General features: G+C 45.9%; 1 protein-coding gene across 3 annotated transcripts in view; it reads right to left on the bottom strand.

Annotated features, from left to right (window-relative positions):
* CATSPER3 (cation channel sperm associated 3) overlaps positions 1-22513 on the bottom strand; it is a 32341-nt gene extending 9828 nt beyond the window's left edge. Inside the window, exons 1-4 of one of the 3 annotated variants that reach the window (XM_029050012.1) lie at positions 22284-22513; positions 20632-20785; positions 14224-14460; positions 518-700 (exon numbers count right to left, since the gene is read on the bottom strand). In XM_029050012.1, coding sequence (XP_028905845.1) covers positions 518-700; positions 14224-14460; positions 20632-20785; positions 22284-22396 — 687 coding nt within the window. In that variant the 5' untranslated portion in view covers positions 22397-22513. The remainder of the gene's footprint in view (positions 1-517; positions 701-14223; positions 14461-20631; positions 20786-22283) is intronic. The other 2 variants (XM_029050013.1, XM_029050015.1) reach the window with 2 other exon arrangements.
* Between the last annotated feature and the right edge of the window lie 4034 nt (positions 22514-26547).

The following is a 26547-nucleotide window of genomic DNA, read 5'->3' as shown; positions in this document are numbered from 1 at the left end:
GCACACAGTAAACACTAGTAAATAAATAAACACTAGTAATAAACACAGTAAATAAACACAGTAAATAAACACTCGATAAATACCACTGATTGATAGTGTGATTGATTTCCATTCAAATCTGGACCTGGCTAAAATGTGATTGCTATTATATTTGAAGTGTCTTGTTTTGACTGTGCTGATTTGGCCCAGATCACCTTTGTTATGATTATCGTTACTAATTGCATTTGTTAAGTGCTCTCTATGTGTCAAGGACCATTTTAAGTGCTGGGGTAGATACAAATGAATTAGGTTGGACACAATCCCTATTATACATATTAATGGTATTTATTGAGAGCCTACTGTGTGCAAAGCTGCTGCTTCTAATATTTAGCTCTCCATTCTGGATCTGATCGCTGTCCCTCCCCCTCCCTACTGAAGTGGGATGGGGACAAATTTCCCCTCAAGAGGCTTTCCTAAAGCACGGTTGCAAAGTTTGAGATCAGACACGAACACTAACAGGAAAAGTAGAAGGACGTACCGTGGCTAAACTGAAGAGCGTGAAGAAGGCAGCTGCCAGATTCCCCCAGTTTTCTGTGTCTCCCTTGTCCTGGTTCCCAAACAAACTGTGGCCCAAAATGGCAAAGATGAACATTAGGAGGAACAGCAAGGCCAAGACAGAAGCCACCGTGTTCACGGTCCGCCACAGGGCCTTCAGCAGCGTCTATGACACAAGACACAGGAGCAGGAGAGGATGGGAGTTTTCCCTGAAAATGAGGCTCTCTCGAGGCAGGAGGATCAGGGCCAACACACCTGGCCACGGGAGCACTCCAACGTGGACGGCCTCCTCGCCTAGCCTGAAATCAACGGCCCCACCCCTCCGCCTGTGTGAGCTCCCAAAGATCAATGTCCGCATGGAGAGCCAAGTTAGCTTCAGTTTCACAAATTAGGGAGGCAGTTTGGGCTAGTGGAAAGAGCCTGGGACTGGGAGTCAGAAGACCTGGATTCTAAGCCCTGCTCTACCACTGGCCTGCTGTGTGGCCTTAGGCAACTCACTTGACCTCTCTGGGCTTCAGTTCCCTATTCATAAAATGAGGAGAAGATTCCTGCTCACCCTGTCTCATATGCTGTGAGTTCCAAGTGGGACAGAGACTGTGCCCGATCTGATTTGCTCATCATCATCATCATCATCATCATCATCATCATCATCATCATTATTACCCCAGTGCTTAGCACAGTGCTTTGTACATTGCGAGTGATTAAATACATATCATAAATATTTCACATTTATCTATCCTTTGTCCAGGGTTTTCAATTCCAACAGTCTTTCTAACATAGACCAGAAGCAGTGCTAGATTGGGCCAGACCAATGGTTCATCCAGCCCAGTCTAATGATTCTGGTTATGGAACTTCCCCAAGATCACCTGGAGAGTTAAAAGGATATTAAGGAACAGATAAATTAAGGAAGTTCCCCAAGGTCACACATCAAGTTAAGAGACTACCGAAGCCCTAAGAAGCTGAGCAACTTACCCAGAGTCACACAGCAAATTTAGGGTGAAAGTAGGAATGGAATTCATGTCTCCAAATAGCTGGTTAGGGACTCTCCCTCCCAGGCCCTGGTTTTCTTAACTGGCAGCACAGTCCCCACAACACAAGAACTTGGCACCTAGGAACGTACTGCCAAATCCCGGTTCCCTTGCTCACATAAGCGCAGATGCTCTTCTGACCCTTGGGAACTGTCAGATGGGGACCAGTACCTGCTGGGAACTTGGCCCCTTCAAAGGTGAGAACTCAGCATGGTGGGGGAAATTTGCTTTCTGCTCTCAGAGGGTGGGGTTTTGGGTTCCCGGACTTTAATTTTAGAATTTCCATTTCAGATCCTGCATCTAGAGGCTACAGAGCAGTGGCCTAGCATGGGAGGAGGTGTGGCTTCCTGGAAAGAGCCAACAAAGAGCCTGACTGAGTCAGGAGATCAAATCAGGTCTCCTACTGATTTGTGCTTGACCTCGGATGAGTCACTTAGCTTCTCTGTGCTTCACTTTCCTCATCTCCCCACCATTCTTCAAAATCCTCCAGATTTTGAATCTCCAGATCCAGAATCTCCACCTCAGCAGAAATTCCTATCAGTTGACTTTAAGGCACTTTCCCTCTTATTTATCCACTCTCTTTGCCTAGTACATCCCAGCTCATTCGTTGTTCCTCTCGAGCCATCCTACTCACTTCTGCGTCATAATAATGTTGGTATTTGTTAAGCACTTACTATGTGCAGAGCACTGTTCTAAGTGCTGGGGTAGATACAGGGTAATCAGGTTGTCCCACGTGAGGCTCACAGTTAATCCCCATTTTACAGATGAGGTAATTAAGGCACAGAGAAGTTAAGTGACTTGCGCACAGTCACACAGCTGACAAGCAGTAGAGCCGGGATTCGAACCCATGACCTCTGACTCCCAAGCCGGGACTCTTTCCACCGAGCCACGCTGCTTCTCTCATCTCCTGGACCTCTGACCCCTTGCTGATGCTTTCTCCATGTTTCTCCCTTCAAAACAACCAGACTATAGCTCTCCCCACCTCATGGTTTAATGGAAAGAACATAAAACTGGTCATTAGAAGAAACTGGTTCTAATCTGGGTTATTCCATTTACCTACGGTTGTGAATTTGGATACGTCACTTAACCACCCTATGCCTCTATTTCCTTATTTGCAAGGTGGAGATCTTACTGCGTGGAAGGAGGCAATGGTAAACCACTTCTGTATATTTACCAAGAAATCTCTGTGGATCCACTACCAGAACGATCGCAGATCAAGGTGGAGTGTTCTGGGGGAGATGCATCCATGGCGTCGCTATGGGTCGGAGACGACTCGATGGCATATGACAAGACAAGGTGGAGATTAAATGTGAGGCCCATGTGGATCAGGGACTGTGTCTGATCTGATTAGCCTGCAACTTCCATAGTGCTTTGCACATATTAAATCCTTAACAAGTACCATTATTTTTATACAAAGCCTTTTCTGAAATCACATCTCCTCCAGGAGGCCTTCCCCAATTATTTTCTAATCCCACCAGGTTATATCCTCCTCAAGTGCCACTGTGAGCTCGTTGTGAGTAGGAATGTGTCTGTTTGTTGTTATATTTGTACTCTCATTCATTCAATAGTATTTATTGAGCGCTTACTATGTGCAGAGCACTGGACTAAGCGCTTGGAATGTACAAATCGGCAACAGATAGAGACAGTCCCTGCCCTTTGACGGGCTTACAGTCTAATCGGGGGAGACAGGCAGACAAGAACAATGGCAATAAATAGAGTCAAGGGGAAGAACATCTCATACTCTCCCAAGCTATTAGTACAGTTCTTTCTTTGCTTTGCACACAGTAAGCACTCAATAAATACCATTGAATGAATGAATTTTTTAATGTATTTATTAAGTGTTTACTATATGCCAGACACTGTATAAAGTGCTGGGGTAAATACAAGCTAATCAGATGGAACACAGTTCATGTCTCATGAGGAGCTCAGTCTTAATCCCCATTTACAGGTGAGATAACTGAGGCAACAGAGGAAATAAAGTGACTTGCCTAAGGTCACACAAAAGACAAGTGGTGACGCCAGGCTTAGAGCCCAGTTCCTCTGATTCCCAGGTCCATGCTTTTTCCACTAGGCCACGCTGCTTCTGGAGTGGCACTTGAGGAGTGCCACTTTTCATCATCTGTGTACTAGAGTGCTTACAACCACCCTTATCTTTTATGTTCATTTCTTCATGCCTTATTACTTAAACATTATTTATATCTCCTTTCATATCCCCTTTTATATCTCCTTTCTTTCTTCCTCCAACCTGTAAATTATTTTAGGATCTACCTTTCCACCTACAACGTATCAATCAGTCAGTAGTATTTACTGAATAATTCCTGTGCGCAGAGTGCTATACTAAGCATCTGGTAGAGTACAATAGGGTTAGTAGGTTCAAGATTTTACAATCCAGCAGGGGCGATAGATGAATAGGTAGGTGAAGGAGGTCATGATCGGAGTGTGAGAATTCAGACTGATGAGGTTAGAAATGGGACAGTGGTGAATAATGACGTGGTCCGGCCTGTTTGTGTGAGGTGAGTGTGAGTGTGTGAGGTGGGATGGGAATGAGGAGTGATAGGAAGCAATAGGAATTAGAGGCGTGATAGGAAGCCAGGGTGTCAATATCCACGTGGATATTGAAGTCTCCAATTATCTGTCTAGGGAAGGAGAAGGCGGAAAGGAGAGAAAGATATCAAAATCACTCAGCAAAGAGAAGGTGGGACTGGGAGGTGGGATAGATAATAATAATTATTGTATTTGCTAAGCGCTTACTATGTGCCCAACATTTACTAAGTGCTGGGGTGGATACAAACAAATAGAGTTGGACACAATTCCCTGTCCCACATGGGGCTCACAGTCTCAATCCCCATTTTACAGATGAGGTAACTGAGGCACAGAGAAGTGAAGTGACTTGCCCAGGGTCACACAACAGGCAAGTAGCAGAGTCGGGATTAGAACCCATGACCTTCTGACTCCCAGGCCAGTGCTCTATCTACTACACCATGCTGCTGAGGGGGCATCACTGGGGATGAACCAGGTCTTGATGATGGAGAAGAGGAGTAGGGGCAAGGTTAGGAAGAGATTAAGTCTGTATGCTTATTAGCTGTCCACTAACTCTGTTGAATTGTATTCTCCCAAGCGATTAGTACAGTGCTCTGCATACAGTAAGTGCTCAATAAATATCACTGATGATGGTCAAGGATGAAGGGAAGTTTGCCCACAGTGAAACAGAAATTCCATCGGCAGCATTTTGATGGGGATACAGGGCAGAGCTGGGGATGGGAGGGCAACATGAGTGGGGATGGACTGGGTGGGAGTGAGCTGTGGGAGTGTGTTGCTGGGGTCAGTTTGCTGGGGGATGGCGAGAGAGGACAGGGTGTGGTGAGCGGGGCGGGGGTTGGGGGAAGGTCAAGAGAGATCATGGTGAAGTCTTTAAGGGCCTTCAAGGAATGCAGCTTTCTATTCTGGTCCTGAGACCACAAGATTCCAGGGCTGAGAGACCACATCTTTCTGTCCTGGTCCTGAGAAAACTCAAGCTTCCACTGCTGAGAGACCACAGCTTCCTGTCCTGGTCCTAAGAGACCTCAAACTTCGTGTCTTGGTTCTGAGAGACTGCAAGCTTCCAGTGCCGAGAGACCACACACTATCAGTTCTGGTCCAGAAAGACATCAAGCTTCCAGTGCTGAGAGACTGCAGTTTCCTGTCCTGGTCCTCAGGACTGCAAACTTCCTCTTCTGGTCCTGAGAGGCTGCTGGTTTCCAGTGCTGAGAGACCACAGCTTCCTGTCCTGGTCCTAAGAGACTGCAAACTTTCTGTTCTGGTCCTGAGTGACTGCATGCTTCCAGTGCTGAGAGACCACAGCTTTCTGTCCTGGTCCTGAGGGACCACAAGCTGCCTGTCCTGGTCTTGAGAGACCACAAACTTACTGTCTTGGTCCTGAGAGACTGCAGGCTTCCAGTGCTGAGAAACCTCAGCTTCTTGTTCTGGTGCTGAGACCATAAATTTCCAGTGCTGGGAGATCCCAGCTTCCTGTCCTGGTCCTGAGAAACCACAAGCTTCCTACCCTGGTCCTGAGAGACCCCAAGCTTCCCGTGCTGAGAGACTGCAACTTCCTGTCTTGGCCCTGAGAGACTGAAAACTTTCTGTCCCGGTCCTGAGAGACTGCAGGCTTTCGGTGCTGAAACACCTCAGATTCTTCTTCTGGTGCTGAGAGACTGCAGCTTCCTGTCCTGGTTCTGAGAGACTACAAACCTTCCGTTCTGCTCCTGAGAGACCACAAGCTTCCAGTCCTGAGAGACTGCAGCTTCTTGTCCTGGTCCTGAGAGTTCACAAGCCCCCTGTCCTGGTCCTGAAACACTGTAAACTTCCTGTTCTGGTCCTGAGAGACGCCAAACTTCCAGTGCTGAGAGAACCCAGCTTCTTGTTCTGGAGCTGAGAGACCATAAACTTCAAGGGCTGAGAGATCGCAGCTTCCTGCTCTGGTCCTCAGAGACCACAAGCTTCCAGTCCTGAGAGACTACAACTTCTCGTCCTGGTCCTGAGAGATCACATGCTCCCTTTTCTAGTCCTGACAGACCACAAACTTCCAGTCCTGAGAGCCCACAGCTACTTGTCCTGGTTGTGCAGGAACACATCTTCCTCTCATGGCCCTGAGGCCCTGCAAGATTTCAATGCTGAGAGACCACAGTTTCCTTTGCTGGTTCTGAGTCTGCAAGCTTCCAGTTCTGAGGGACCACAGCTTCTTATTCTGGTCTTGAGAATCTGGGATTTTGGAGGTTGTGTCAGTTGCCTCCACAAAGAGGATCGGAGTGTCCTGGGCCTGGAGTTAGAGGACCTGGATTCGAATTCTGACACAACCATTTGCCTGCTGCATGACTTCGAGGAAGAAACTTAACTTTGCTGTGCAGGGGTTCCACACCTGTCCTCCCTTCTACTTAAACTGTGAGCACCATGTGGAACAGAGACTGTGTCCAACCTGAAGAACTTGAATCTACCCCAGCACTTAGAACAGTGCTTAACACATAGGAAGTACTTAACAAGTATTATAGTAATAATAATAATTATAGTGCTAATAAGTATTATTTCAGTTATTATTTCAGAGGCACATTTATGGGGCTACTTAGGACAAGATTAGATTGCACCCATCTAAACCAACAGCGAGGGTCCCCCTGCTAACATAACCCTACTGAGCACAGGATGCCCTCTACCTGGGGTACTTTACCCCAGGAAAATCCATAATAGGGACAGCTAGCTGAGTGTCTATCTCCCCTGTTAGAGTGTAAGCTCCTTGTGTGCCTTGGGCTTCCGTTGTGTTTGCACAGTTGTTTAGGACGCTGCATTGCACTTAGAAGGTCCCTAATAAATACCATTATTACTTTACAAGCACCCCCTAGACCCCAGACATACCCATTCAGAGAGAGTCCCGTACAGGTAGCTTTCCTGAGGGAGTTGGAACACCAGAGATCCCTACGTTCCAACCCCGAGACCACAGAATCCTCTACTTTGCAGAAATGAGTCCAAACAGAGTGAGGAGGGAAAAGAGTACAAGAGTGAGGATGGGGAGACAGTGCAGGGGAGTGAGAGGGTTCATGGTGGGGAGAGAGTGCAGGGTGGGGAGAGAGTGCAGGGTGGGAAGAGAGCGCAGGGTGGGAGAGAGTGAGGGGTGGGAAGAGGGTGTTAAGTTGGGGAGAAGGTGCAGGGTGGGGAGAGACTGTGGGCTTCTCGTGGTCAGGAATGTGTCTGTCTATAATTATACTGTACTCATCCAAGCGCTTGGTACAGTGCTTTGCACACCGTAAGTGTTCAATAAATATGATTGAATGAATGAATGAGAGGGTGCTGGTCGGGGAGAGGGTGTCGGGGTGGGAAGAGAATACGGGGTGGGGAGAGGATGCTGAGATGGGAAGAAGGTCTAGGGTGGGAAATGAATATAGAGTGGGGAGTGCAGGGTGGGAAGAGGGTTCATTTTGGGGAGAGGGTGCCAGGATGAGGAGGGAGTGCTGGGAGGGTGTGGGGGGCAGCAGCGAGAACGATTCCTGGAACCGCCTCGCATGTGAGTGTTTATTTTTCAGCTCCAAATGCCTATGGAGAGAGCCTGAGTGGCACTCAGCTAACAGGCTGTCTCTGTATGGAGTACAACAAGGAAATTATTTCCTCAAGGTGGGAATTTATTGCACCGAGGTGGAAGGCTGAGTGTTCTAAAGGGGTTTTTAATTAATAAAGGGAAGGGAGCCAAGAATGCACAGCACGTTGGGGTTTTCGGCACTAAAGACTGCTTCCCTGTTAAGGGCTAATTTAGACTTCAATTAATAAATTATAATAAACGTTCAGGACCTGCCACCTCCCGCACCTCCAACCTCCCAAGCTTGGGGGAGCTGCAGCCCGAGGTACAAAGCCTGTTTAGAGCTGGGGCGGCCACAGATGTCCAAGAGGCCTGCTCTGCCTGCTGCCTCTGGGACGACCAGGCCGGGAGGAGCCGGGCCGGCCCAGGAGGAGGAGGAGGAGGAGGGAGGGATGGAAGGAGGCCCGCTAATTACCAGCAAAATTCCCGGCCAAGTGCCTGGGGCTCTGGCTGGCTCCCTGCAGGGAGGACCCAGGCAAACTGGAGGCCCACCGGGCAGGGAACAGAGTCGTCGGGGAGTCCTCTCCATCCAAACTGCTACCACGTTAATCCTATCCCGCTTTGATTACTCTATCAACCTCCTTACTCACCTCCCTGCCTCTTGTCTCTCCCCACTCCAATCTATACTTCATTCTCCTCCCCCGATCATTTTTCTACACAAACATTCAGGCCATGTTTTCCCTCTCCTCAAGAAACTCAAGTGGTTGCCCATCCATCTCCGCATCAAACAGAAACTCCTCACCAATGGCTTCAAAGCACCTAATCACCTTCCTGCCTCCTATTAATAATAATAATAGTATTTGTTAAGTGCTTACTATGTGTCAAGCACTTCTCTAAGCGCTGGGGTAGATACTAGGTAATTAAATTGTCCCACAGGGGGGTTCATAGTCTTAATCCCCATTTTACAGATGAGGTAACTAAGGCACAGAGAAGTTAAGTGACTTGCCCAAGGTCGCACAGCAGACAAGTGGCAAAACTGGGATTAGAACCCACATCCTCTGACTCCCAAGTCAGTGCTCTTTCCACTAAGTCACTCTGCTTCTCCTACCTTGCCTTGCTACTCTCCTATTACAACTCAACCCGCACACTTCACTCCTCTAATCTATCTTGATCTCATCGATCTTGCTGCCAACCTCTTGCTCACATCCTGCCTCTGGCCTGGAATGTCCCCCTCCTCAAATCTGACAATTACTATACTCTACTTCAAAGTCTTATTGAAGGCACATCTCCAAGAGACCTTCCCTGATTAAGTCCCCCTTTCTTCTTCTCCCACTCCCTTCTGCATCACCCTGACTTGCTAAGTTTATTCATCCCTCTCCAGTCCCACAGCACTTATGTACATATCTGTAATTTATTTATTTCTGTCTCTCCCTCTGAACTGTAAGCTTGTTGTGGACAGGGAATGCGTCTGTTTATTGTTATACGGTACTCTCCCAAATGCTTAGTACAGTGCTCCGCACTCAGTAAGCGCTCAATAAATACGATTGACTGACTTACTGACTGACCTAACGTGACCCCAAGACCTGGTCCAGGGTGAGGGGCTTTCTGCTGAATCTGTCTGAGGCCTCCCTGGTCCCTTCGAGGCCGCCCAGAGACATGGGAGGCTGAGGAAGGGAGAGGGAACGCTCTGGACCGAGTCCCAGCACCCCTGGTTCTGACAACCCACCCCAGTCCCAGCCATCCTCCAAACTCACCCACAGTCCCAAACTTAGCCCTGGTTTACTTCCCCACTTCAACATGCAACTGTGTGACTGGGCTTGCGGCAGAGCCAAAAGGCCACTCTGTGCCTCAGTTTCTTCATCTATAAAATGGGGCTAAGATGCTCAATCTCCCTCCCTCTTAGATTGTGAGCCCCATGAGACCCAGGGACCATGTCACAGTAAGTGCTCAGTAAATGCGATTGAACGAACGACTGTCCAACCTGACTGGATATTCCCCAGTGCTATAACTCTACCCTTTCTTTGGCTTAGCAACATCACTTCTTCATCAACTCTGATTTCCATTACCCACCCTTCCCACCAATTATTCCAGAACTTTTGCTCCCTCCTGAAGTTACGGGTATCCCCACCCCTTCCCTCTCTCACCTGATGTCCTCAGAAAGTAGAAAAAATTGAGACCATCAGTCATGAGCACCACACACTGCCCTCTTTTCTCCCCAACTCCTGATCACTCGGACAGCTACTGTCTCCTCATTCCCAGCTGTCTTTCAAGAGATCTCCCTCCTGCTTTCAACATCCATCCATTTTATCTGTGCCTTTGACCCCGTTCTCTCTCTCTCCTTCTAAAAACACATGCTCCCATCTTTCTTCCCTGCTTAACCACCATCTTCAACTTCTGATTCTCTGATGACCCCTTCCCTTCTGCTTTCAAGCACACCCAACCCTCCCCTCTACTAATAAAAGCCTTTATCTGGATCCCATCGCATCCTGTAGATGTCACCTCATCTCCCTGACTCCATTCCTCTCCAAACTCTTAGAATTGGTAACATCCACTCTCTTTCCCCTAACTCCTTCTCCCTCCTGGGTCAACTATGCACTTGGACCTATACCCCTGGGCATTTGATATTCACCCCACCCTCAGCCCCACAGCACTTCTGTACATATCCATAAATTATTTCTATTACTGTCTGTTTTCCTCTCTAGACTCTAAGTTCACTGTGGGCAGCGAGCGTGTCTATAAACTCTGTCGTACTGTACTCTCCCAAGCTTTTAGTACAGTGTTCTGCCCACAGTAAGTGCTCAATAAATTCCATTGGTTGATGCACCCACTGCCTCCACTTCCTCTTCTCCAACCTCCTTCTTGACCCACTACCATCTGGTTCCCATTTCCTTTACTCCCTTGAGGTCACACTCTTCAAGGTCACCAGTGATCTTTTTCTTTCCAAATCTAATGGACTCCATTATCCTAATCCTCTTGACTGCCTTTGACATTGAGGACCACTCGCTCCTCCAAGAAATGCAATCTAATCTTGATTTGGATGATATACTCCACTTCTGTTTTGTTTTGGTTTTGTTTGTTTATTTTTTATGGTATTTGTTAAGCACTTACTATGTGTCAAGCACTGTTCTAAGAGCTGGGGTAAATAAAAGTTAATAATAATAATAATAATGATAATTATGGTAGTTCTTAAGCACTTACTATGTGCCAAGCACTGTTCTAAGATCTGGGGTAGATACTAGTTTATCAGGTTGAACACAGTCCCTGTCCACATGGGGCTCACACTCTTATCCCCATTTTACAGATGAGGTAACTGAGGTTCAGAAAAGTGAAGTGATTTGCCCAAGGTCTCACAGCAGACATGTGGCGGAGCCAGGATTAGAATCCAGGTCCTTCAGATTCCCAGGCCAGGTCCATCCACTAAGTCATGGCACTTCTATCTGCATCCATCCTGCTTATCAGGCTGGACACAGTGCCTGTCCCACATGTGGCTTACAGTCTAAGATGGAGGGAGGAGGATTTAATCCCCCTTTTACAGATAAAGTAACTGAGGCACAGAGAAGTTAAATAACTTGCCCAAGGTCACACAGCAAGCAATTGAGAATCCAAGGGCTCTGTCTCCCAGACCCTGGCTCTTTCCACTAGGCCACACTGCTTTACCCTGGTTCCCCCCTGACCTGTCTAGCTGCTCTTTCTCCTCTCTTTCATTGGCTCCTCTTCCACCTCTGATCAATCAATCAATCAATGGTATTTACTGAGCATTTATTATCTATGTACAAAGTACTCTACTAAGTGCTTGGGAGAGGACAGTACAACAGAAATAGCAGACTCACTCCCTGCCCATAATGAGCTTACATTTTAGAGGGGGAGACAGACATTACTATAAATGAATAAGTAATTTATAATATATAATTTTATAAGTGCTGCAGGGCTGGGGGCGGGGTGAATATCAAATGACAGAGAAGGGAAAGAGAGCTGGGGAAAGAGGGTTTAATCGGGGAAGGCTTCTTGGAGGAGATGTGTTTTGAAAGTGGAGAGAATGGTGATCTGGCATATATGGAGGGGGAGGGAGTTCCAGGCTAGGGAGAGGATGTGGGAAAGGGGGCGGTGGGGAGATAGATGAGATCAGGCCACAGTGGGTAGGCTGCTGCTAGAGGAACGCAGTGTGTGGGCTGGGCTGTAGTAGCAGATCAGTGAGGTGAGGTAGGAGGGGTTGAGCTGATTGAGTGCCTTAAAGCCAGTGGTAAGGCATTTCTGTTTGATGTGGCAGTGGATGAGCAGACACTGGAGGTTCTTGAGGAGTGGGAAGATATGGACTGAACTTTTTTGTTGATGAAAAATCTGTGCAGCAGAATGAAATATGCACTGGAATGAGGAGAGACAGGAGACCGGGAGGTCAGCAAGGAGGCAGTTGCTGTATTTAAGGCCAGTTAGGATAAGTGTTTGGATCAATGCTGTGAAAGTAGATCTGACAGGATTTGGTGACAGGTTGACTGTGCGGGTGGAATGAGGGAGAGGACAACGCCAAGCTTACGGGCTTGTGAGACAGGGAGGTAATTCCTCTACCTGTGGAAGTTGTCGCTCAAGGCTCCATCCTGGGTGCCCTCCTCATCTCACTTTACACTCACTCCTTCCAGGAACTCATCTGCTCCCATGGCTTCAGCTACAGCCTCTATGCAGATAACTCCCAAATGTCCAATTCTACAGGCTCCCAGTCATGCAGTCTTACATTTCCCCTTGCCCCCAGGTCTTCTCCAAAATTTCTAAAACTATGCTTCACTTCTTCCCTTCCAAATCCACACTTCACTTAACTATCCCATCACAGATGGTGAACACTGTCCTTCCAATCTCCAAAGCCTGCCACCTTGCTATCACTCTTGACCTCTCGTTCTTTCTAAATCCTTGCTAAACATTACCAAATGTGTTCCTCCACAACATTTCCTGGATCCACCCCCATCCTTTCCATCCAAACAGGGGCTTGTCAGATCCTGACTAGACCTATTGAATCGGCCTCCTCCCTAGTCGCTCCACCTCCCTCTCTAGGCCATACTTTGTTGGGCTGGTCATTTACCTTAAACGTCACTCTGCCCAGGCTTCTCTACTCCTCTGAACCTTCAATGGCTACCCATTCATCTCTGCATCCAGGAGAAACTCCTGGCGGTCAATTTTAAGTCAGTCAATCAGCTCTCACCCTCTTTGACTCTCTCATCTCCTACTACATTCCAACTCACACCCTTCATTCCTCCCAAGTTCACCTTCTCACTGTGCCTCATTCTGGTTTTTTTTATGGTATTCGTTAAGTGCTTACTATGTGCCGGGCACTATACTAAGTGCTGGGGTAGGTACAAGTTAATCAGGTTGGACAGGGTCCCTGTCCCACATAGGGCTCACAGTCTTAATCCCCATTTTATAGATGAGGTAAGTGAGGCTCAAAGAAGTTAAGTGACTTGCCCTAGGTCACACAGCAGGCAAGTGATGGAGCCAGAATTAGAACCCAGATTCTTCTGACCCCCCCACCCAAACCCCTTCAAAGTTCTGGGACCTATTCACTAGGCTATGCTACTTCTCACTAACTGTCCCATCCCTGAACCCTTGCTCACACCCACCTCCTGCCAGGAAGCCTCTCCTCCTTCAAATCCACAGCTCTCCCTATCTTCCAAGCCCGGCTGAAATCACATCTCACCTAGGAGGGCTTCCCTGATTAATTTTTCTTCTCCCCAATCCCTTCACACTGAGAAGCACTATGGCCTAATGGAAAGAGCATGGGCCTTGGAGTCAGAAGAGTTGTTGGTTCTAATCCCAGCTCCGCCACTTGTCTGCTGTGTGACCTTGGGCAAAGTCACTTCACTTCTTGGTACCTCAGTTCCCTCATCTGGAAAATGGGGATTGAATACCTGGTCTCCCTCCTACTTAGAGTGTGAACCCCATGTGGGACCTGACTATCTTGTATCTCCCACAGTGCCTGACACATAGTAAGTGCTTAAAAAATATCACAGTTATAATTATTATAGTCTCCTAAATACCACCTCAGTTTAGAGGGTATGTCCATGGAGTCACAATGGGTCAGGAAGAAAAAGATACCCTATTTTAGCACTTTTCCACATATTCATCTCCCATATGTTCTTCCTCCTATCTGAAAACCACTGTATGCCTGCCTCCCTGGTTAGATTGTAGACTCTTTGAAGACATGGAAGCAGTGTGACCTAGTGGAAAGAGCATGGCCTGGGAGTCAAAGGACCTGGGTTCTAATCCCAGCTCCACCACTTACCTTCTGTGTGACCTTGGGCAAGTCACTTAACTTTTCTGAGCCTCAGTTACCTCATAGGTAAAATGGGGGCTAAAACTGTGCATCTCATGTGGGACACTGACTGTGTCCAACCTGATGATCTTGTATCTACCCCAATGCTTTACTACGTTGCTCCGCACATAGAAAGCACTTAAAAACTACCATTAAAAAAATCCCAAAAAAAATCAGGCATCGAGTTTTCTATCTCTACTGTCCTCTTCCCAGAGCTCAGCACATTGCACTGCCCACAGTTAATGCTCAGTAAACACCACTGATTGATATTGCTTTGTTACATATTCACCACTTCATCAATGCCCTAACCTCACTATAGTTCTTACCATCATTCCACGACTGTAGGAGATCACCTTGAGGATCCGAAGAGACTGGATTCCACTGGCAATATTGGCATATAAGTAACCATGTTTCAGCTTGGTGAGGCCATAAGGGATGCAAGCAATGAAAAGAACACAAAAATCCAGCATGTTGTACAGATTCTTCCAGTACTTGAGGGGTGCCACATAAATCTTTAAAAAAAATTCAGTGAAGTAAATGGCCATGAAGACAGTTTCTGAAAACTGAAAAAGGAAGAAGTCACCGCTCACTTATAGTCTGTGAGAGCCATCACACCAGTATGAGGTGGGTGGGAAAGGGGCCATCCACTTGAGACTTGCCTTTTATGAGTGAGGCCCCACCCCCATGCCCTCCCACTCCAGGAACTCATTTAGTCAAACAAAATTATCTATAGAGAGCCTGCTGCATACAGAGTACTGCACTAAGTGCTTGGGGGAGTAGAATATAATTAGAAGACCCTAAGTTTGCTCTCAAGGAGCAGGTTGGGTGAGGAGATTGACACCAAACAATTTACAGAACAATGAAGAGGAAGGAAAAATGTCTAAATACACATAGAAGTCAAACAGTCAGGTGAATAAGTCCAATAAGCAGAGGAGTGCTCCTTGCTGAGTATGAGTGCATAAGTGCTTAACTGTTGCACGAGTGCTGAGGTGGGAACTGTTGGCAATGGAAGCAGTGTAGCCTAGTGGAAAGAGCAAGAGCCTGGAAGTCAGGGGGACTGGGTTCTCATCCTGGCTCTGCCAGCTGTCTGCTCTGTGAACTTGGGCAAGTCACTTGGTGACCCTGTGCTTCAACTTCCTCATGTGTGAAATGGGGATTCAATATTTGTTCTCCCCCTCCTCTAGACTGTGAGTCTCATGAGGGACAGGGATTGTGTCCGACCTGAATAACTTGTATCTTCCCCAGCACTTAGTACAGTGCGTGGCATATAGTAAGTGCTTAACAAATGCCATTACCATCATTGTTATTTTGTTATTATTAATTCTTATCATTTCATGACCCGAGAGAAGAAAAATTAATCAGGGAAGGCCTCCTGGAGGTATGATTTCAGTAGGACTTTGAAGACAAAGAGCCAAGACCTGGCAGATGTAAAGGGAGAAGGGTTTCTGGACAGGAGGAAGGGTGTGAGAGAGGGAGTGAAAGTCTTAGAGACAAGAACAGGGAACATTGAGTAGGTTAGTTCAATAGTGATGAAGAGTGCGAGCTGAAGTGTAGTGGGAGAAGAGAGTGCATAAGGAAGGAGAGAAGTTATTGGGTGCCTTAAAATCAGGGGTCAAGAGATTCTGTTTGCTGTGGAGAGGAATGGATAACCATTGGCGGTTTTTAAGGGATGGAGAGATGTGTGCAGAATGACATTTCTGAAAACTGACCCAAACAGCAGAGTGAAGCATGGACTGGAGAAAGGGAGAGGCTGGAGGCAGGAAGGCCAGTGAGCAATATACAAGCTGGGCTATTACAGTGTCAGATCCAGGGTGGCAGCCATTAGAATGGAAAGAAATCTGGGAAAGATCTGGGAAATACTGGGGAAGAAAAATCAACAGGACTTCTCCCAGCACTCCTAGAAACTGAGAATGCACCCTTGCAGAATACCACTTTGAGGAAAACTCACACTGTAATACTTCAATACTGCCCACATCAATCAATCAATCAATGTTATTTATTGAGTGCTTACTTTGTGCAGAGCACTGTACTAAGTGGGTGGGGGAGTACAGTACAATATAATTAGCAGACACTTTCCCTGCTCATGAGAAGCTTACAGTCTAGGGGGTTTGCACACAACTGGGAAGATCAGCTCCCCAATGGAGTGAGTGTACATACACAATAGAAAGGTATCTAGAACTGAGTCTTGGGGACCCCTATAGTTAGGGGGTGGGAGGAAGAGGATGAGCCAGTGAAAGAGACTGAGAAGGAGTGACCAGAGAAAGAGAAGAAGAACCAGAAGACAGTGTCAGAGAAACAAGATTGGATAATAATCCTGGCTCTGCACTTGCCTATCATGTGGCCTTGGACAAGTCACTTCACTTCACTTCACTCTGTGCCTTAGTTACCTTATCTGTAAAATGGGGATTGAGATTGTGAGCCTCACATGGGATAGGGACTGTGTCCAACCCAATTTGCTTGAATCCACCCCGCTGCTTAGTACAGTGCCTGGCAAATAGTAAGTGCTTAACAAATACCACAATTATTATTATTATTATTATTCCAGGAGAAGAAGGTGGTCCAGGTTTTAAAGGCTGCTGAGAGGTCAGGGAGGATTAGGATGGAGTAGCGAATGTAAAACTGTAGACTGTAAACTCTAGACTGTAAGTTCCCTCTAGATCGTAAGCTCACTGTGGGCAAGGAATGCGTCTATCAACTCTGCTATGTTGTACTCTCCCAAGCGCTTTGTACAGTGCTCTGCACATAGTACATGCTCAACAAATACCACTGATTGATTGATTGGTATAGTTTGTTAGATTTAGAAAGGAGAAGGTCACTGGGGATTTGGAGAGAGCAGTTTCAATGAGTGGTGGAAGTAGAAGCCAGAGGAGATAGTTGGAGGAGAGGAAGTAGCATGGAAGTTGCAAGAAGCAGTGTGGCCTAGTGGATAGAGCATGGGCGTGGGAGTGAGAACCCCAGGTTCTAACCTGGGGTTCTCATCCTGGCTCTGCCACTTGTCTGCTCTGTGACCTTGGGCAAGTCACTTCACTTCTCTGTGCCTCATGAACTCATCTGTAAAATGGGGATTAAGACTGTGAACTCCATGTGGTACCTAATCTGTGTCTAACCTGATTAGTTCCCAGGCCTGTGATCTAACCACTAGGTCATGCTGCTTCTCAACTTGTCCCCCTGTTGCTATGTTGATCTCATACCACCAACCCGCAGCCCTGGATCACCGCCCAGTAAGCCCGTCAAACGGCAGGGACTGTCTCTATCTGTTGCCGACTTGTTCATTCCAAGCGCTTAGTACAGTGCTCTGCACATAGTAAGCGCTCAATAAATAAATACTATTGAATACACTTCCTCCGCTCCTGTTTTTGAGCTGCTGTTTCTTTCTTCACTTCAGTGATTTTATCTCCAATGGCTTCTTCCCTTACACTTTCATACCCACCTACAATCTCCTCATATTCTATAAAAATCCAACCTCAACTGCACTGCAACCTTTGGCTATCACCCTATCTCCCTCCTACCTTTCCTGCCTAATCAATCATTGATTGCTTACTATGTGCAGAGCACTGCACTAAGCTCTTGGGAAAGTACAATACAACAGAGTTGGTAGATGTTCCCTGCTCACAAGGCTAAACTCCTTGAACAAGTTGTTTGCAAATTCATTCATTCAATCGTATTTATTGAGCCCTTACTGTGTGCAGAGCACTGTACTAAGTGCTTGGGAGGTACAATTCAGCAACAAATAGAGACAATCCCTGCTCATAGTGGCAAATGCTGCTTCCACTTTTTTAATGGTATTTGTTAAGTGCTTACTTTGTGCCAGACACTGTACTAAGCACTGGGGTAGATACAAGCTAATCAGGTTAGACACAGTTTAGGTAATAATAATAATAATAATGTTGGTATTTGTTAAGCGCTTACTATGTGCAGAGCACTGTTCTAAGCGCTGGGGTAGAAACAGGGTAATCGGTACCACATGGGGTTCACAGTCTTAATCCCCATTTTACAGATGAGGTCATGAGGCACAGAGAAGTGAAGTGACTTGCCCAAGGTCACAGAGCAGGCAAGTGGCAGAGCCAGGATTAGAACCTGGGGTTCTCACTCCCATGCCCATGCTCTATCCACTAGACCATACTGTTTCTTGCAACTTCCATGCTACTTCCTCTCCTCCAACTATCTCCTCTGGCTTCTACTTCCACCATTCATTGAAACTGCTGCCTCCAAATCCCCAGTGACCTTCTCCTTTCTAAATCTAACAAACTATACCAATCAATCAATCAGTGGTATTTGTTGAATGTGTACTATGTGCAGAGCACTGTACTAAGTGCTTGGGAAAGTACGACATAGCAGAGTTGATAGATGCATTCCTTGCCCACAGTGAGCTTACGATCTAGAGGGAGTTTACAGTCTAGAGTTTACAGTCTACAGTTTTACCTTCTCTACTCCATCCTAATCCTCCCTGACCTCTCAGCAGCCTTTAAAACCTGGACCACCTTCTTCTCCTGGAATAATAATAATTGTGGTATTTGTTAAGCACTTATTATGTGTCATGTGTTCTAATCCTGGCTCCGCCACTTGTCTTCTGTGTGACCTTGGGTGAGCCAGTTCACTTCTTTGTGCCTCAGTTACCTCATCTGTAAAATGGAGATGGAGACTGTGAGCCCTACTTGGGACAGGGACTGCGTTCAATTCAATTTGCCCGTATCCACCCCAACACTTAGTACAGTGCCTGTCACATAGTAAGCGCTTAACAAATATCATTATTATTATTGTTGAGGGCATGGATTTGTGCATTAAGAGAAGGGAGGCTGGGAATGGGGCATGATGATTGGAAGGAGGTAGAGAGATCAGAGGTTTTGGGGGGGAAGAGGACAGTTTTGTGGAGAGAGAGTAAGGAAAGAAAGTAGGTGAGGAGATTGTGGTCTTACAGGGGTATTTCAGAGTTGGTGAGTTTAGAGATTGTGCAGGGCCTAGGAATGATGAAACTGAACATGTGTCCAAGTTGGTGAGTGAGGTGGGATGGAACAGGGGTCAATGGAACTGAAGAGTGAGAGGAAGCAGGTGGCTGAGGAGTCATCAGGAACATCTGATATTGAAGCTCCTGAGGATCACAGTAGGGATGGAGAAAGAGAGGGGAAATGTGAGTAAGAGATCAAAATGGTTCAGAAAACTTGGAGGTGCGGCCGAGGGGAGGGCAGAGGGACCAGTAATTGGAGTGGGTGGTAGAGGTGGATGATATGGGCTTCAGAGGAGGAGAAAGAGAGGGATGGAAGGGGAGGGATGGTGTGAAAGTGACATTTTGGGGCAAAAAAACAGCCAACTTCTCTCCTCTTCCCAGTGAGTCTGGCGGGTCTTGGGAGAAGATGAGGTCCCCAGAGGAGAGGGCAGCAGGGAAGACAGTGTTATCTGGGGAGAGCCAGGTTTTGATGAACGTGAGGAGGAGGTAACAGGTCAGTACTGGTCATGGATAAAGGGTCAGGGGCTGTAGGCAGGGACGGGAGAGGGGATGGCATGAAGAGTGGAGAAGGGTTGGATGGGAGTAAACTGAAGGAGTGACATTTTAGGGGAAGGGGTTAAGGGGTGGTGGTGGGAATGACGGACCAGGATGGGGTGATTAAAGAGAAGGGTTTGGGGGAGGAGGATATGGTGAAGTTCAAGAGTCTGAGAACCTTAAGCTTCTAGATCCTGAGGTGGATCCAGGAGCTGCCTTTCCGGTTGGATTTTCCAGCACTTACAGCCTATCAGGTGGGAGGCAGTGTGGGATGGGATGTCAGGAGACCTTAATTTTAGTCCCAGCTCTGCCACTGACCTATTGTGTGACCGTGGGTAATTCACTCAACTTAACTGAGCCCCAGTTTCCTCATCTGCAAAATGGAGAGAAGAGCTCTGGTCTTTCTACCTCTTAGGTTGTGACTCCTTTATAGGACAAGGACTGGGTCCCATTCTGATTATCTTGAATCTATCCCAGAGCTCAGTGGTTGGTGCATGGGAAGCAGTGTGGCCTAGTGGAAAGAACATAGCCCTGGGAGTCAGAGGATTTGAATTCTAATCTCAGCTCTGCCACTTGTCTACTGTGTGACCTTGGGTAAGTCATTTAACTTCTCTGTGCTTCAGTCACCACATCTGTAAAATGGGGATTAGGCTGTGAGCAGCATGTGGGACATAGGCTGTGTCCAACCTATCTTGCATCTACCCCAGTGCTTAGTACAGTACCTGACATAGTGTCTAACAAAGATCATAAAAAGGCACTTAATAAATACCATAATTAATTTTCTACTGCAGTGTTACTCAAGTACCTTGGTCCTAACTCACCTAAAATTTACCAGTATTTTAACTCAACATTTTAAACAATCTGGCTTCCACAGAATTATGTAAAATGTATTCATCGATGTGAGAAAAGAAGGCTACTAAACTACTGAAATTTATCAGTATTTTCATTCTCCCTTTAGCCAAAAATGTTATATTGTATTTTAATTGTATGTTCTATAATTGTCCAGAATTTTACATATATATAAAATTATAGCACTTTTTTTGCTGATCTAAAAATAGTTTACTGCTCAGATGATGGCTCATTATCTCTTCTTGAGAGGAAAGAGGAATTAGCAGGAATTTTCTAAATTGCTCTCATTTTTGTTTTTTTGTGTTTCCTTTTAGTAATTACTCCAAGGATGAAACTACTTAAGACCTCATGAACATTTTTAAGAAGGTAAATAGTAGAGAAGGGTACATCACCAATTTGCTCTTACCTCAAAAAACAGAAATAAACTAAACCGAATTTTATAATTGGTCTCCAAAACCATAAAGCATGCATTCACTGAGACTGTGCTGATCATAATCAATGAGAAAATAGGACTCTTTATGATTTTTTCCAAATAGATCACAAACTCTGTGTCCTTTCTCCTGTCAAAAAACAACACAGTTTTCTGCCAATTAGTCACTGGTATCGATTGAATGCCTACTAGGTGCTAGGCACTGAACTGAGCATTTGGAAGAGTACAGCTGCAGCCCAGCACATGATCCCTGGGCAAAACATACTGATTACACAATACTGAAAGCACTAGGAAGAACAAATCATTGAAGAACAGATAAATCTATAAAGACAATATATAAATCAATAAAGATATACATAAATACCTGGGTGCTGAGGATAGGAATTAGAATACACAAGAGCTAAGGGTGGGGGTTGGACTGAAGGGACTCGGGTCCTGTGGATTAATCAGGGAAGCCTTCCTGGGTGAGATGCATTTTCAGGAGGGTTTTGAATATGAAAAAAGTTATGATCCAGCAGATTTTAGTGGTGGTGTTTGGAGGGGGGATGGAAGTGGGAAGCAGCATGGCAAAGTGGATGGAGCCCAGGTCTGAGAGTTGGAAGGACCTGGGTTCTAGTCTCGGCTCTGCCACGTCACACAGCAGACTTGACTTCTCTTGACTTTTCGGTGCCTTAGTTACCTTATCTGTAAAAGGGGATTAAGACTGTGCACTCCACGTGGGACATGGACCGTGCCCAACTTGATTAGCTACCATCTACCCCAGCCTGGCACACAGTAAGCACTTCACAGATATCATTAAAAAAATGTGGGGGAAAGTTCTAGGCTGGGGAAATTGGCCAGGGTTGAACACAACACAAGCGTCTCAGCAAACAGAAACTGTTTTGAAATTTTAATATCAAATAATTACTTGAAAACAAGCTGGGGAGCCATCAGTTCTAACTAAGCAATCATTCAAAACCCACCCCAAGCTCAAATGATCCAAACAACTTTCATGTTCCTGAGTTTTCTGGCAAAAAAAAAAAACACTTCTTCCTCAGCAAAGGTTTTTTCTTGTTTCTATCTTAATCTAGGATCGTGTAAAATTGGATTAAGTCATTGACTTTGCCGTTTTTGAGCTTTTCTACAAAATCCCAGCAACTCAACTTTCTAGGCAGCCACACACAAGGGAGGTGACAGATTTTTTGAGACACAAATTTAACATTTACATAGCATACTTTTAAAAGCAATTCCATGATCTTTATGCAGTGGGATTGGTGGAGAGGAAAGGGGAATAGTGGAATTCAGTGTCATCAGAAATTGCATTTCAAATAAAATCAGACAAATCCTTTGCCTGTCACCCAAATGGGAAATGGCTCATGAGAAGCAACCTGTCCCAGTGGGTTAAGCAAAGGGCTGGGAATCAGGAGAGCTGGGTTCTAATACCAGTTCCTCCACTTGTCTTACCTTAGACAAGTTACTTATCTTGCCCATGCCTTTATTTCCTCACCTGTAAAATGGGAAATCAATACCTGTCCTCCCTCCCTCTTAGACTGTAAACTCCAGGTGGGACTATATCTGATCAGACTAACTAATAGGAAGTGCTTAACAAATACTATCATAATTAATAATAATAAAAGTAAAGAACTTACCTATATTTCTTTAACTTAGAGATAAAGATATTTAAATTGGAAGTCGACTGTAAAGTATAACTGGAAACCTGTTTGATGTTTTCCTTCGGAATAAATAAGTTATATTCAGACATCCTTTCCACTGTCTTCTTTCAATTTTGAGACAAAAGCTCAGGGTGAGGGTCCCGTGAGTCTCAGTGAGATCAGGAAAATGGAATCTTCTTTATGAGGTCAATTGCTGCCATTCTAAATCTCATGTCACAACAGAACCTTAGGAAGCACATTTAACCCAAAGATGTCCGAATACCTACCTATTATACTTGTTTTGCGATGTTCTTCTGAACAACCATCTCTCCAACAGAGCGTTCTTCTTTTAAACCCTTTCTCTGGCAGAACTGTGGAGTGACCAGCACTCTATAAGTTTACTTTAGCAAAATACTGCTTCTTTCCTCTCCTCCTCAACCTCCAAAGTATTTTGTCTGACTTGAAAAAAGTGATTAAAGCCCATTTCGATTTAACTTTAATCAATCTATTGAGCACTCTTTGCAGAGTACAGTACTAAGTGCTTGGGTGAGTGCAATACCACAAAGTTGGTAGAAATGTAGTCTGCACACAAGGAAGCTACAATCTAGTGAGAGAGACAGACATTAAAATAAATTATGGATATGCACATAAGTGCCGTGGGGCTGAGGTTGAGGTGATTATCAAGTGTTCATTGGCAGGTTATCTAGCAAGAGGTAAGTAAGCATAACCCTGCCCTCAGAGAGCTTAAGGTCTAAGCAGTGGAGACCTCACCATCATTCACTGTCAATGGTGATGATCTCCGAGCCATTGGCCCTTGAAGAGATCATGGACCGAAGGGTGATTTCCCACTCAGACCACTTAAGCACTTAATGTTAGGAAATCTTGATCCCACGTCTGAAAATCCTCAGCGTAAGGACTCCCATTCCAATCAAAGACTAAATCCATGGAGTCCGCCCTACTGAATGGATTCCAATGCTTGCCGCTAGCAGCTTGAGGAGCAGCATGGCTTAGTGAAAAGAGTAAGGGCCTGGGAGTCAGAGGATCTGGGTACTATTCCTGAATGCCATATGCCTGCTATATGACCTTGAGCAAGTTCCTAACTTCTCTTTGCTTGCTTCTTCATCTGCGAAACGGGGATTCAATACCTGTTCTCCCTTCTGCTTAGACTGTGAGCGCTGTGTGGGACAGGGACTGTGTCCAAGCTGATGATCTTGTATCTACCCTAGCACTTAGAGCAGTGTTTGACACCTAGTAAGCTCTTAACAAATACTGTCATTATTTTTACAACAGAATTAACAGACACGTACCCTGCCCATAACAAGCTTGTAGTCTAGAAGCGGAGATGGACATTAATATGAATAATTTATAATATATAATTTAAAGATATGTACATAAGTGCTGTGGGGGTGGGCTTGGGGTGAACATTCATTCAGTAGTATTTATTGAGTGCTTACTGTGTGCAGAGCACTGCACAAAGGTTGCAGACCCAAGTGCATAGGAGTCTTCACGCCAGATCAAGATGGAAAAACTTACAAGAAGATGGGCTAGTGAATGAATTTCCTGGATACAAATTCAGGAGTGATATGAATATAAGAAGTGCCATCAGAACACTAGAACGAGGCCAGGAGTGAGTCTAACCTGTAAGAACTCACTCTGAGACAGAGAGCTGCTAAGTCAGAGGCCATATTGACCATGAGCAGGCAGTGTGGTCTGGTGGAAAGAATCAGGGAGGCCTAGATTCTGGTCCCCACTGTGCCTTGGACAGCAATGTGGATTTCTGGGACTCTCAGGATCTCAGTTTCCTTACCTGTAAAATGGAGGAAATAATATTAATCCTACTTCTCCTTACCTCCCAGGGAAGTCATGAGCATAAAATGAGATAACTGGTGGAAAACCCTTTGGAAAAATATAAAGCTATACAAAAAAACATGAATTATTATAAGGGTGCCAGAGTTGCCATGCAAGACTGTTACTTGTAGACTGTAAGCTCTTTGTGGGCAGGGATCACATCTACCAACTCTGTTGAATTGCACCGGGTTCCCAAGCATTTAGAACAGTGCTCTGCCCACAGTAAACGCTCAGTCATTACCCTTGATTGATTGATTGATTAATTGATCAGCTGGTTATGAAAAGTCAGAGACACAAAAGGATCCGATTGGGAACGGAGTTGGAGACACTTGAAGCAGGCAGTGCTGAAAATGTCAGAGGCGGCATTAAGGTGGCCCAGCCTTCAGTCTGCTGGCGGGCACTGCCTAGGGGTAAGCTCCAGGAATGCCACCTCCAAAGTCATCCGGGACCTGCCGGTGTGGTTGGATGCCATTTTGGCGGCTGCCAAAGGGCTGCTGTAAATTCTGGCCCCTAGGGATGCTTTGTGTGGTGAGCAAAGCCGCGGTTGAATGTGGTCCCGAGGGAAGTTGGCTGTTTGGCCCCCACCTAGGGCTCAGGAAGCTGCAATAGCAACACTCGGTTTGGCAACATAGAAAGCATCAACTGCTGGCGTAGGAGAGGCCTGGTGGGGTGGCGGGGGGGTGGTGGAAAATCCCTCTTGGTTTTCTGCCTTTTGCCACCAGCATGGAAAGTGGAAGCTGTTTTGCAGCTGCTTTTGAATTGTTCTCTCCTCTTTGCCTGGATCAAAAGTCGCCAACTGGTGTTGGAGATCTTAGGCTGCTTGTCTGCAGCTATACCAGCAGGCGGTAGGTTTCCTTCCCCTGGGCTTCCTCAACCGGTCGTTTCTGCAGGAAGAAGGTGCAGGGTGGCACTCTTGGCTTTTTCCAGGGAGCCAGGTTAGAGCAAGGCCTTCCCAAGACGACAGACCAAAGCCACATTCCCCTGGGCTTTGCCTTGCAAGAAGTCTTGCCACTTTAATTACAAAAGTTAGGGTTGGGGTGAGGGTATGGGGATGTTGGGGGGTTTGCTTTTTTTTAAATACCTTTCTGGAGGGATTTCAAATATGCAAGGAATTCTATCAAAAGCTTGGGAGAGGGAGAAAGGAGAAAAATAGCCCCTTTATCCCAAGTGTCCTGCCTAGTTGTGCCGCAAACCACAACCCAGTTTGGTTTCTGGAGAAGGTGAGGTGAGGAACAGTGAGAATTTGCCAGGTCCAGCAATGGGAAGAGGGCAGTCCCAGAGAAAACTAAAAAACTAACAAGAAATCTGAGGAAATGCCATTCGAAGCAACTGCCTAACTTTTCTGTGCCTCAGTTCCCTCATCTGCAAAATGGGGATTCAAAATAGGTTCTCCCTCCAAATTTGACTGAGCTCCATAGGGAACTGATGATCTCGTAGCTACCACAGCACTTAGTGCAGTGTTTGGCTCATAGTGAGCACTTAACAAATACTACAATTATTATTATTGCTCTGGATATTACCAAATGGTCTTTATAATAATATTTATTTTTATTATGGTATTTGTTAAGCGCTCACTAAGTGCCAAGCACTGTTATAACCACTGCAGTAGATACAGGGTCATCAGTTTGGACAGTCCCTGTCCTACATGGGACTCACAGACTAGGTAGGAGGGGGTAGGATTTAAACTCCATTTTTACAGATGAGGAAATTGAGGCACATAGAAGTTAAGATACTTGCCCAAGGTCACAGAGCAGACAAGTGGTAGATTCGGGATTAGAATGTAGGTCCTCTATCTCCCAGGCCCGGGCTTGTTCCTCTAGGCCACTCTGCTTCAGCTGTCTTTTAAAAATCTAATGAATTTCTCTTGAGAGGTAAGATCCATACCATAATGGAAAGAGATACCCAAGCAAGGGGAAGAGCACTTCTAGAGAAATAGCCCTGGATCCCCAGGGAGAGGAGAACCCTTTGACTGCCCCCTCTAACAACTGGGGAGAAAACAAAGCATTCTGACAAATTCAAACAAAGTAATCTCATCCCTTAAAAGAGAGAGGGACCTTGAGAACAAATGAGGCTTAAGGGCAGAATCTGCTCCTTGACTCCGGAGAGTCAACATATTTCGAGTTACAATAAACATTTGAAAACGTACACCCTGTTTCAGCTTTACAACACGTCGGTATCAACTTTACAACATCACCAGCCTCCTTCCTGACATCAGAAGTGGGAGTGCAGATGGTAGAGGAAGTGTATTGGAGTCACAGGGAAATAAAGAAACCATTTTGAAAGCTGCGGTGGATGGGGGAGTATGATGAGGGAGAAAGTTTAGGAAGGTTTGGGGGTGTGAGGTGGGAATGGCCAGAGGGGGAGTGGAAGTGAGAAAGGGAAGGGCTTACCTGTCAGGTGGAGTCAAGAAGGA

Source organism: Ornithorhynchus anatinus, chromosome X1 (assembly GCF_004115215.2).
Source record: "Ornithorhynchus anatinus isolate Pmale09 chromosome X1, mOrnAna1.pri.v4, whole genome shotgun sequence".
Taxonomy (NCBI): domain Eukaryota; kingdom Metazoa; phylum Chordata; class Mammalia; order Monotremata; family Ornithorhynchidae; genus Ornithorhynchus; species Ornithorhynchus anatinus.
Note: the sequence above shows the minus strand (reverse complement) of the source record. Positions and strands in the feature narration are given on the sequence as shown.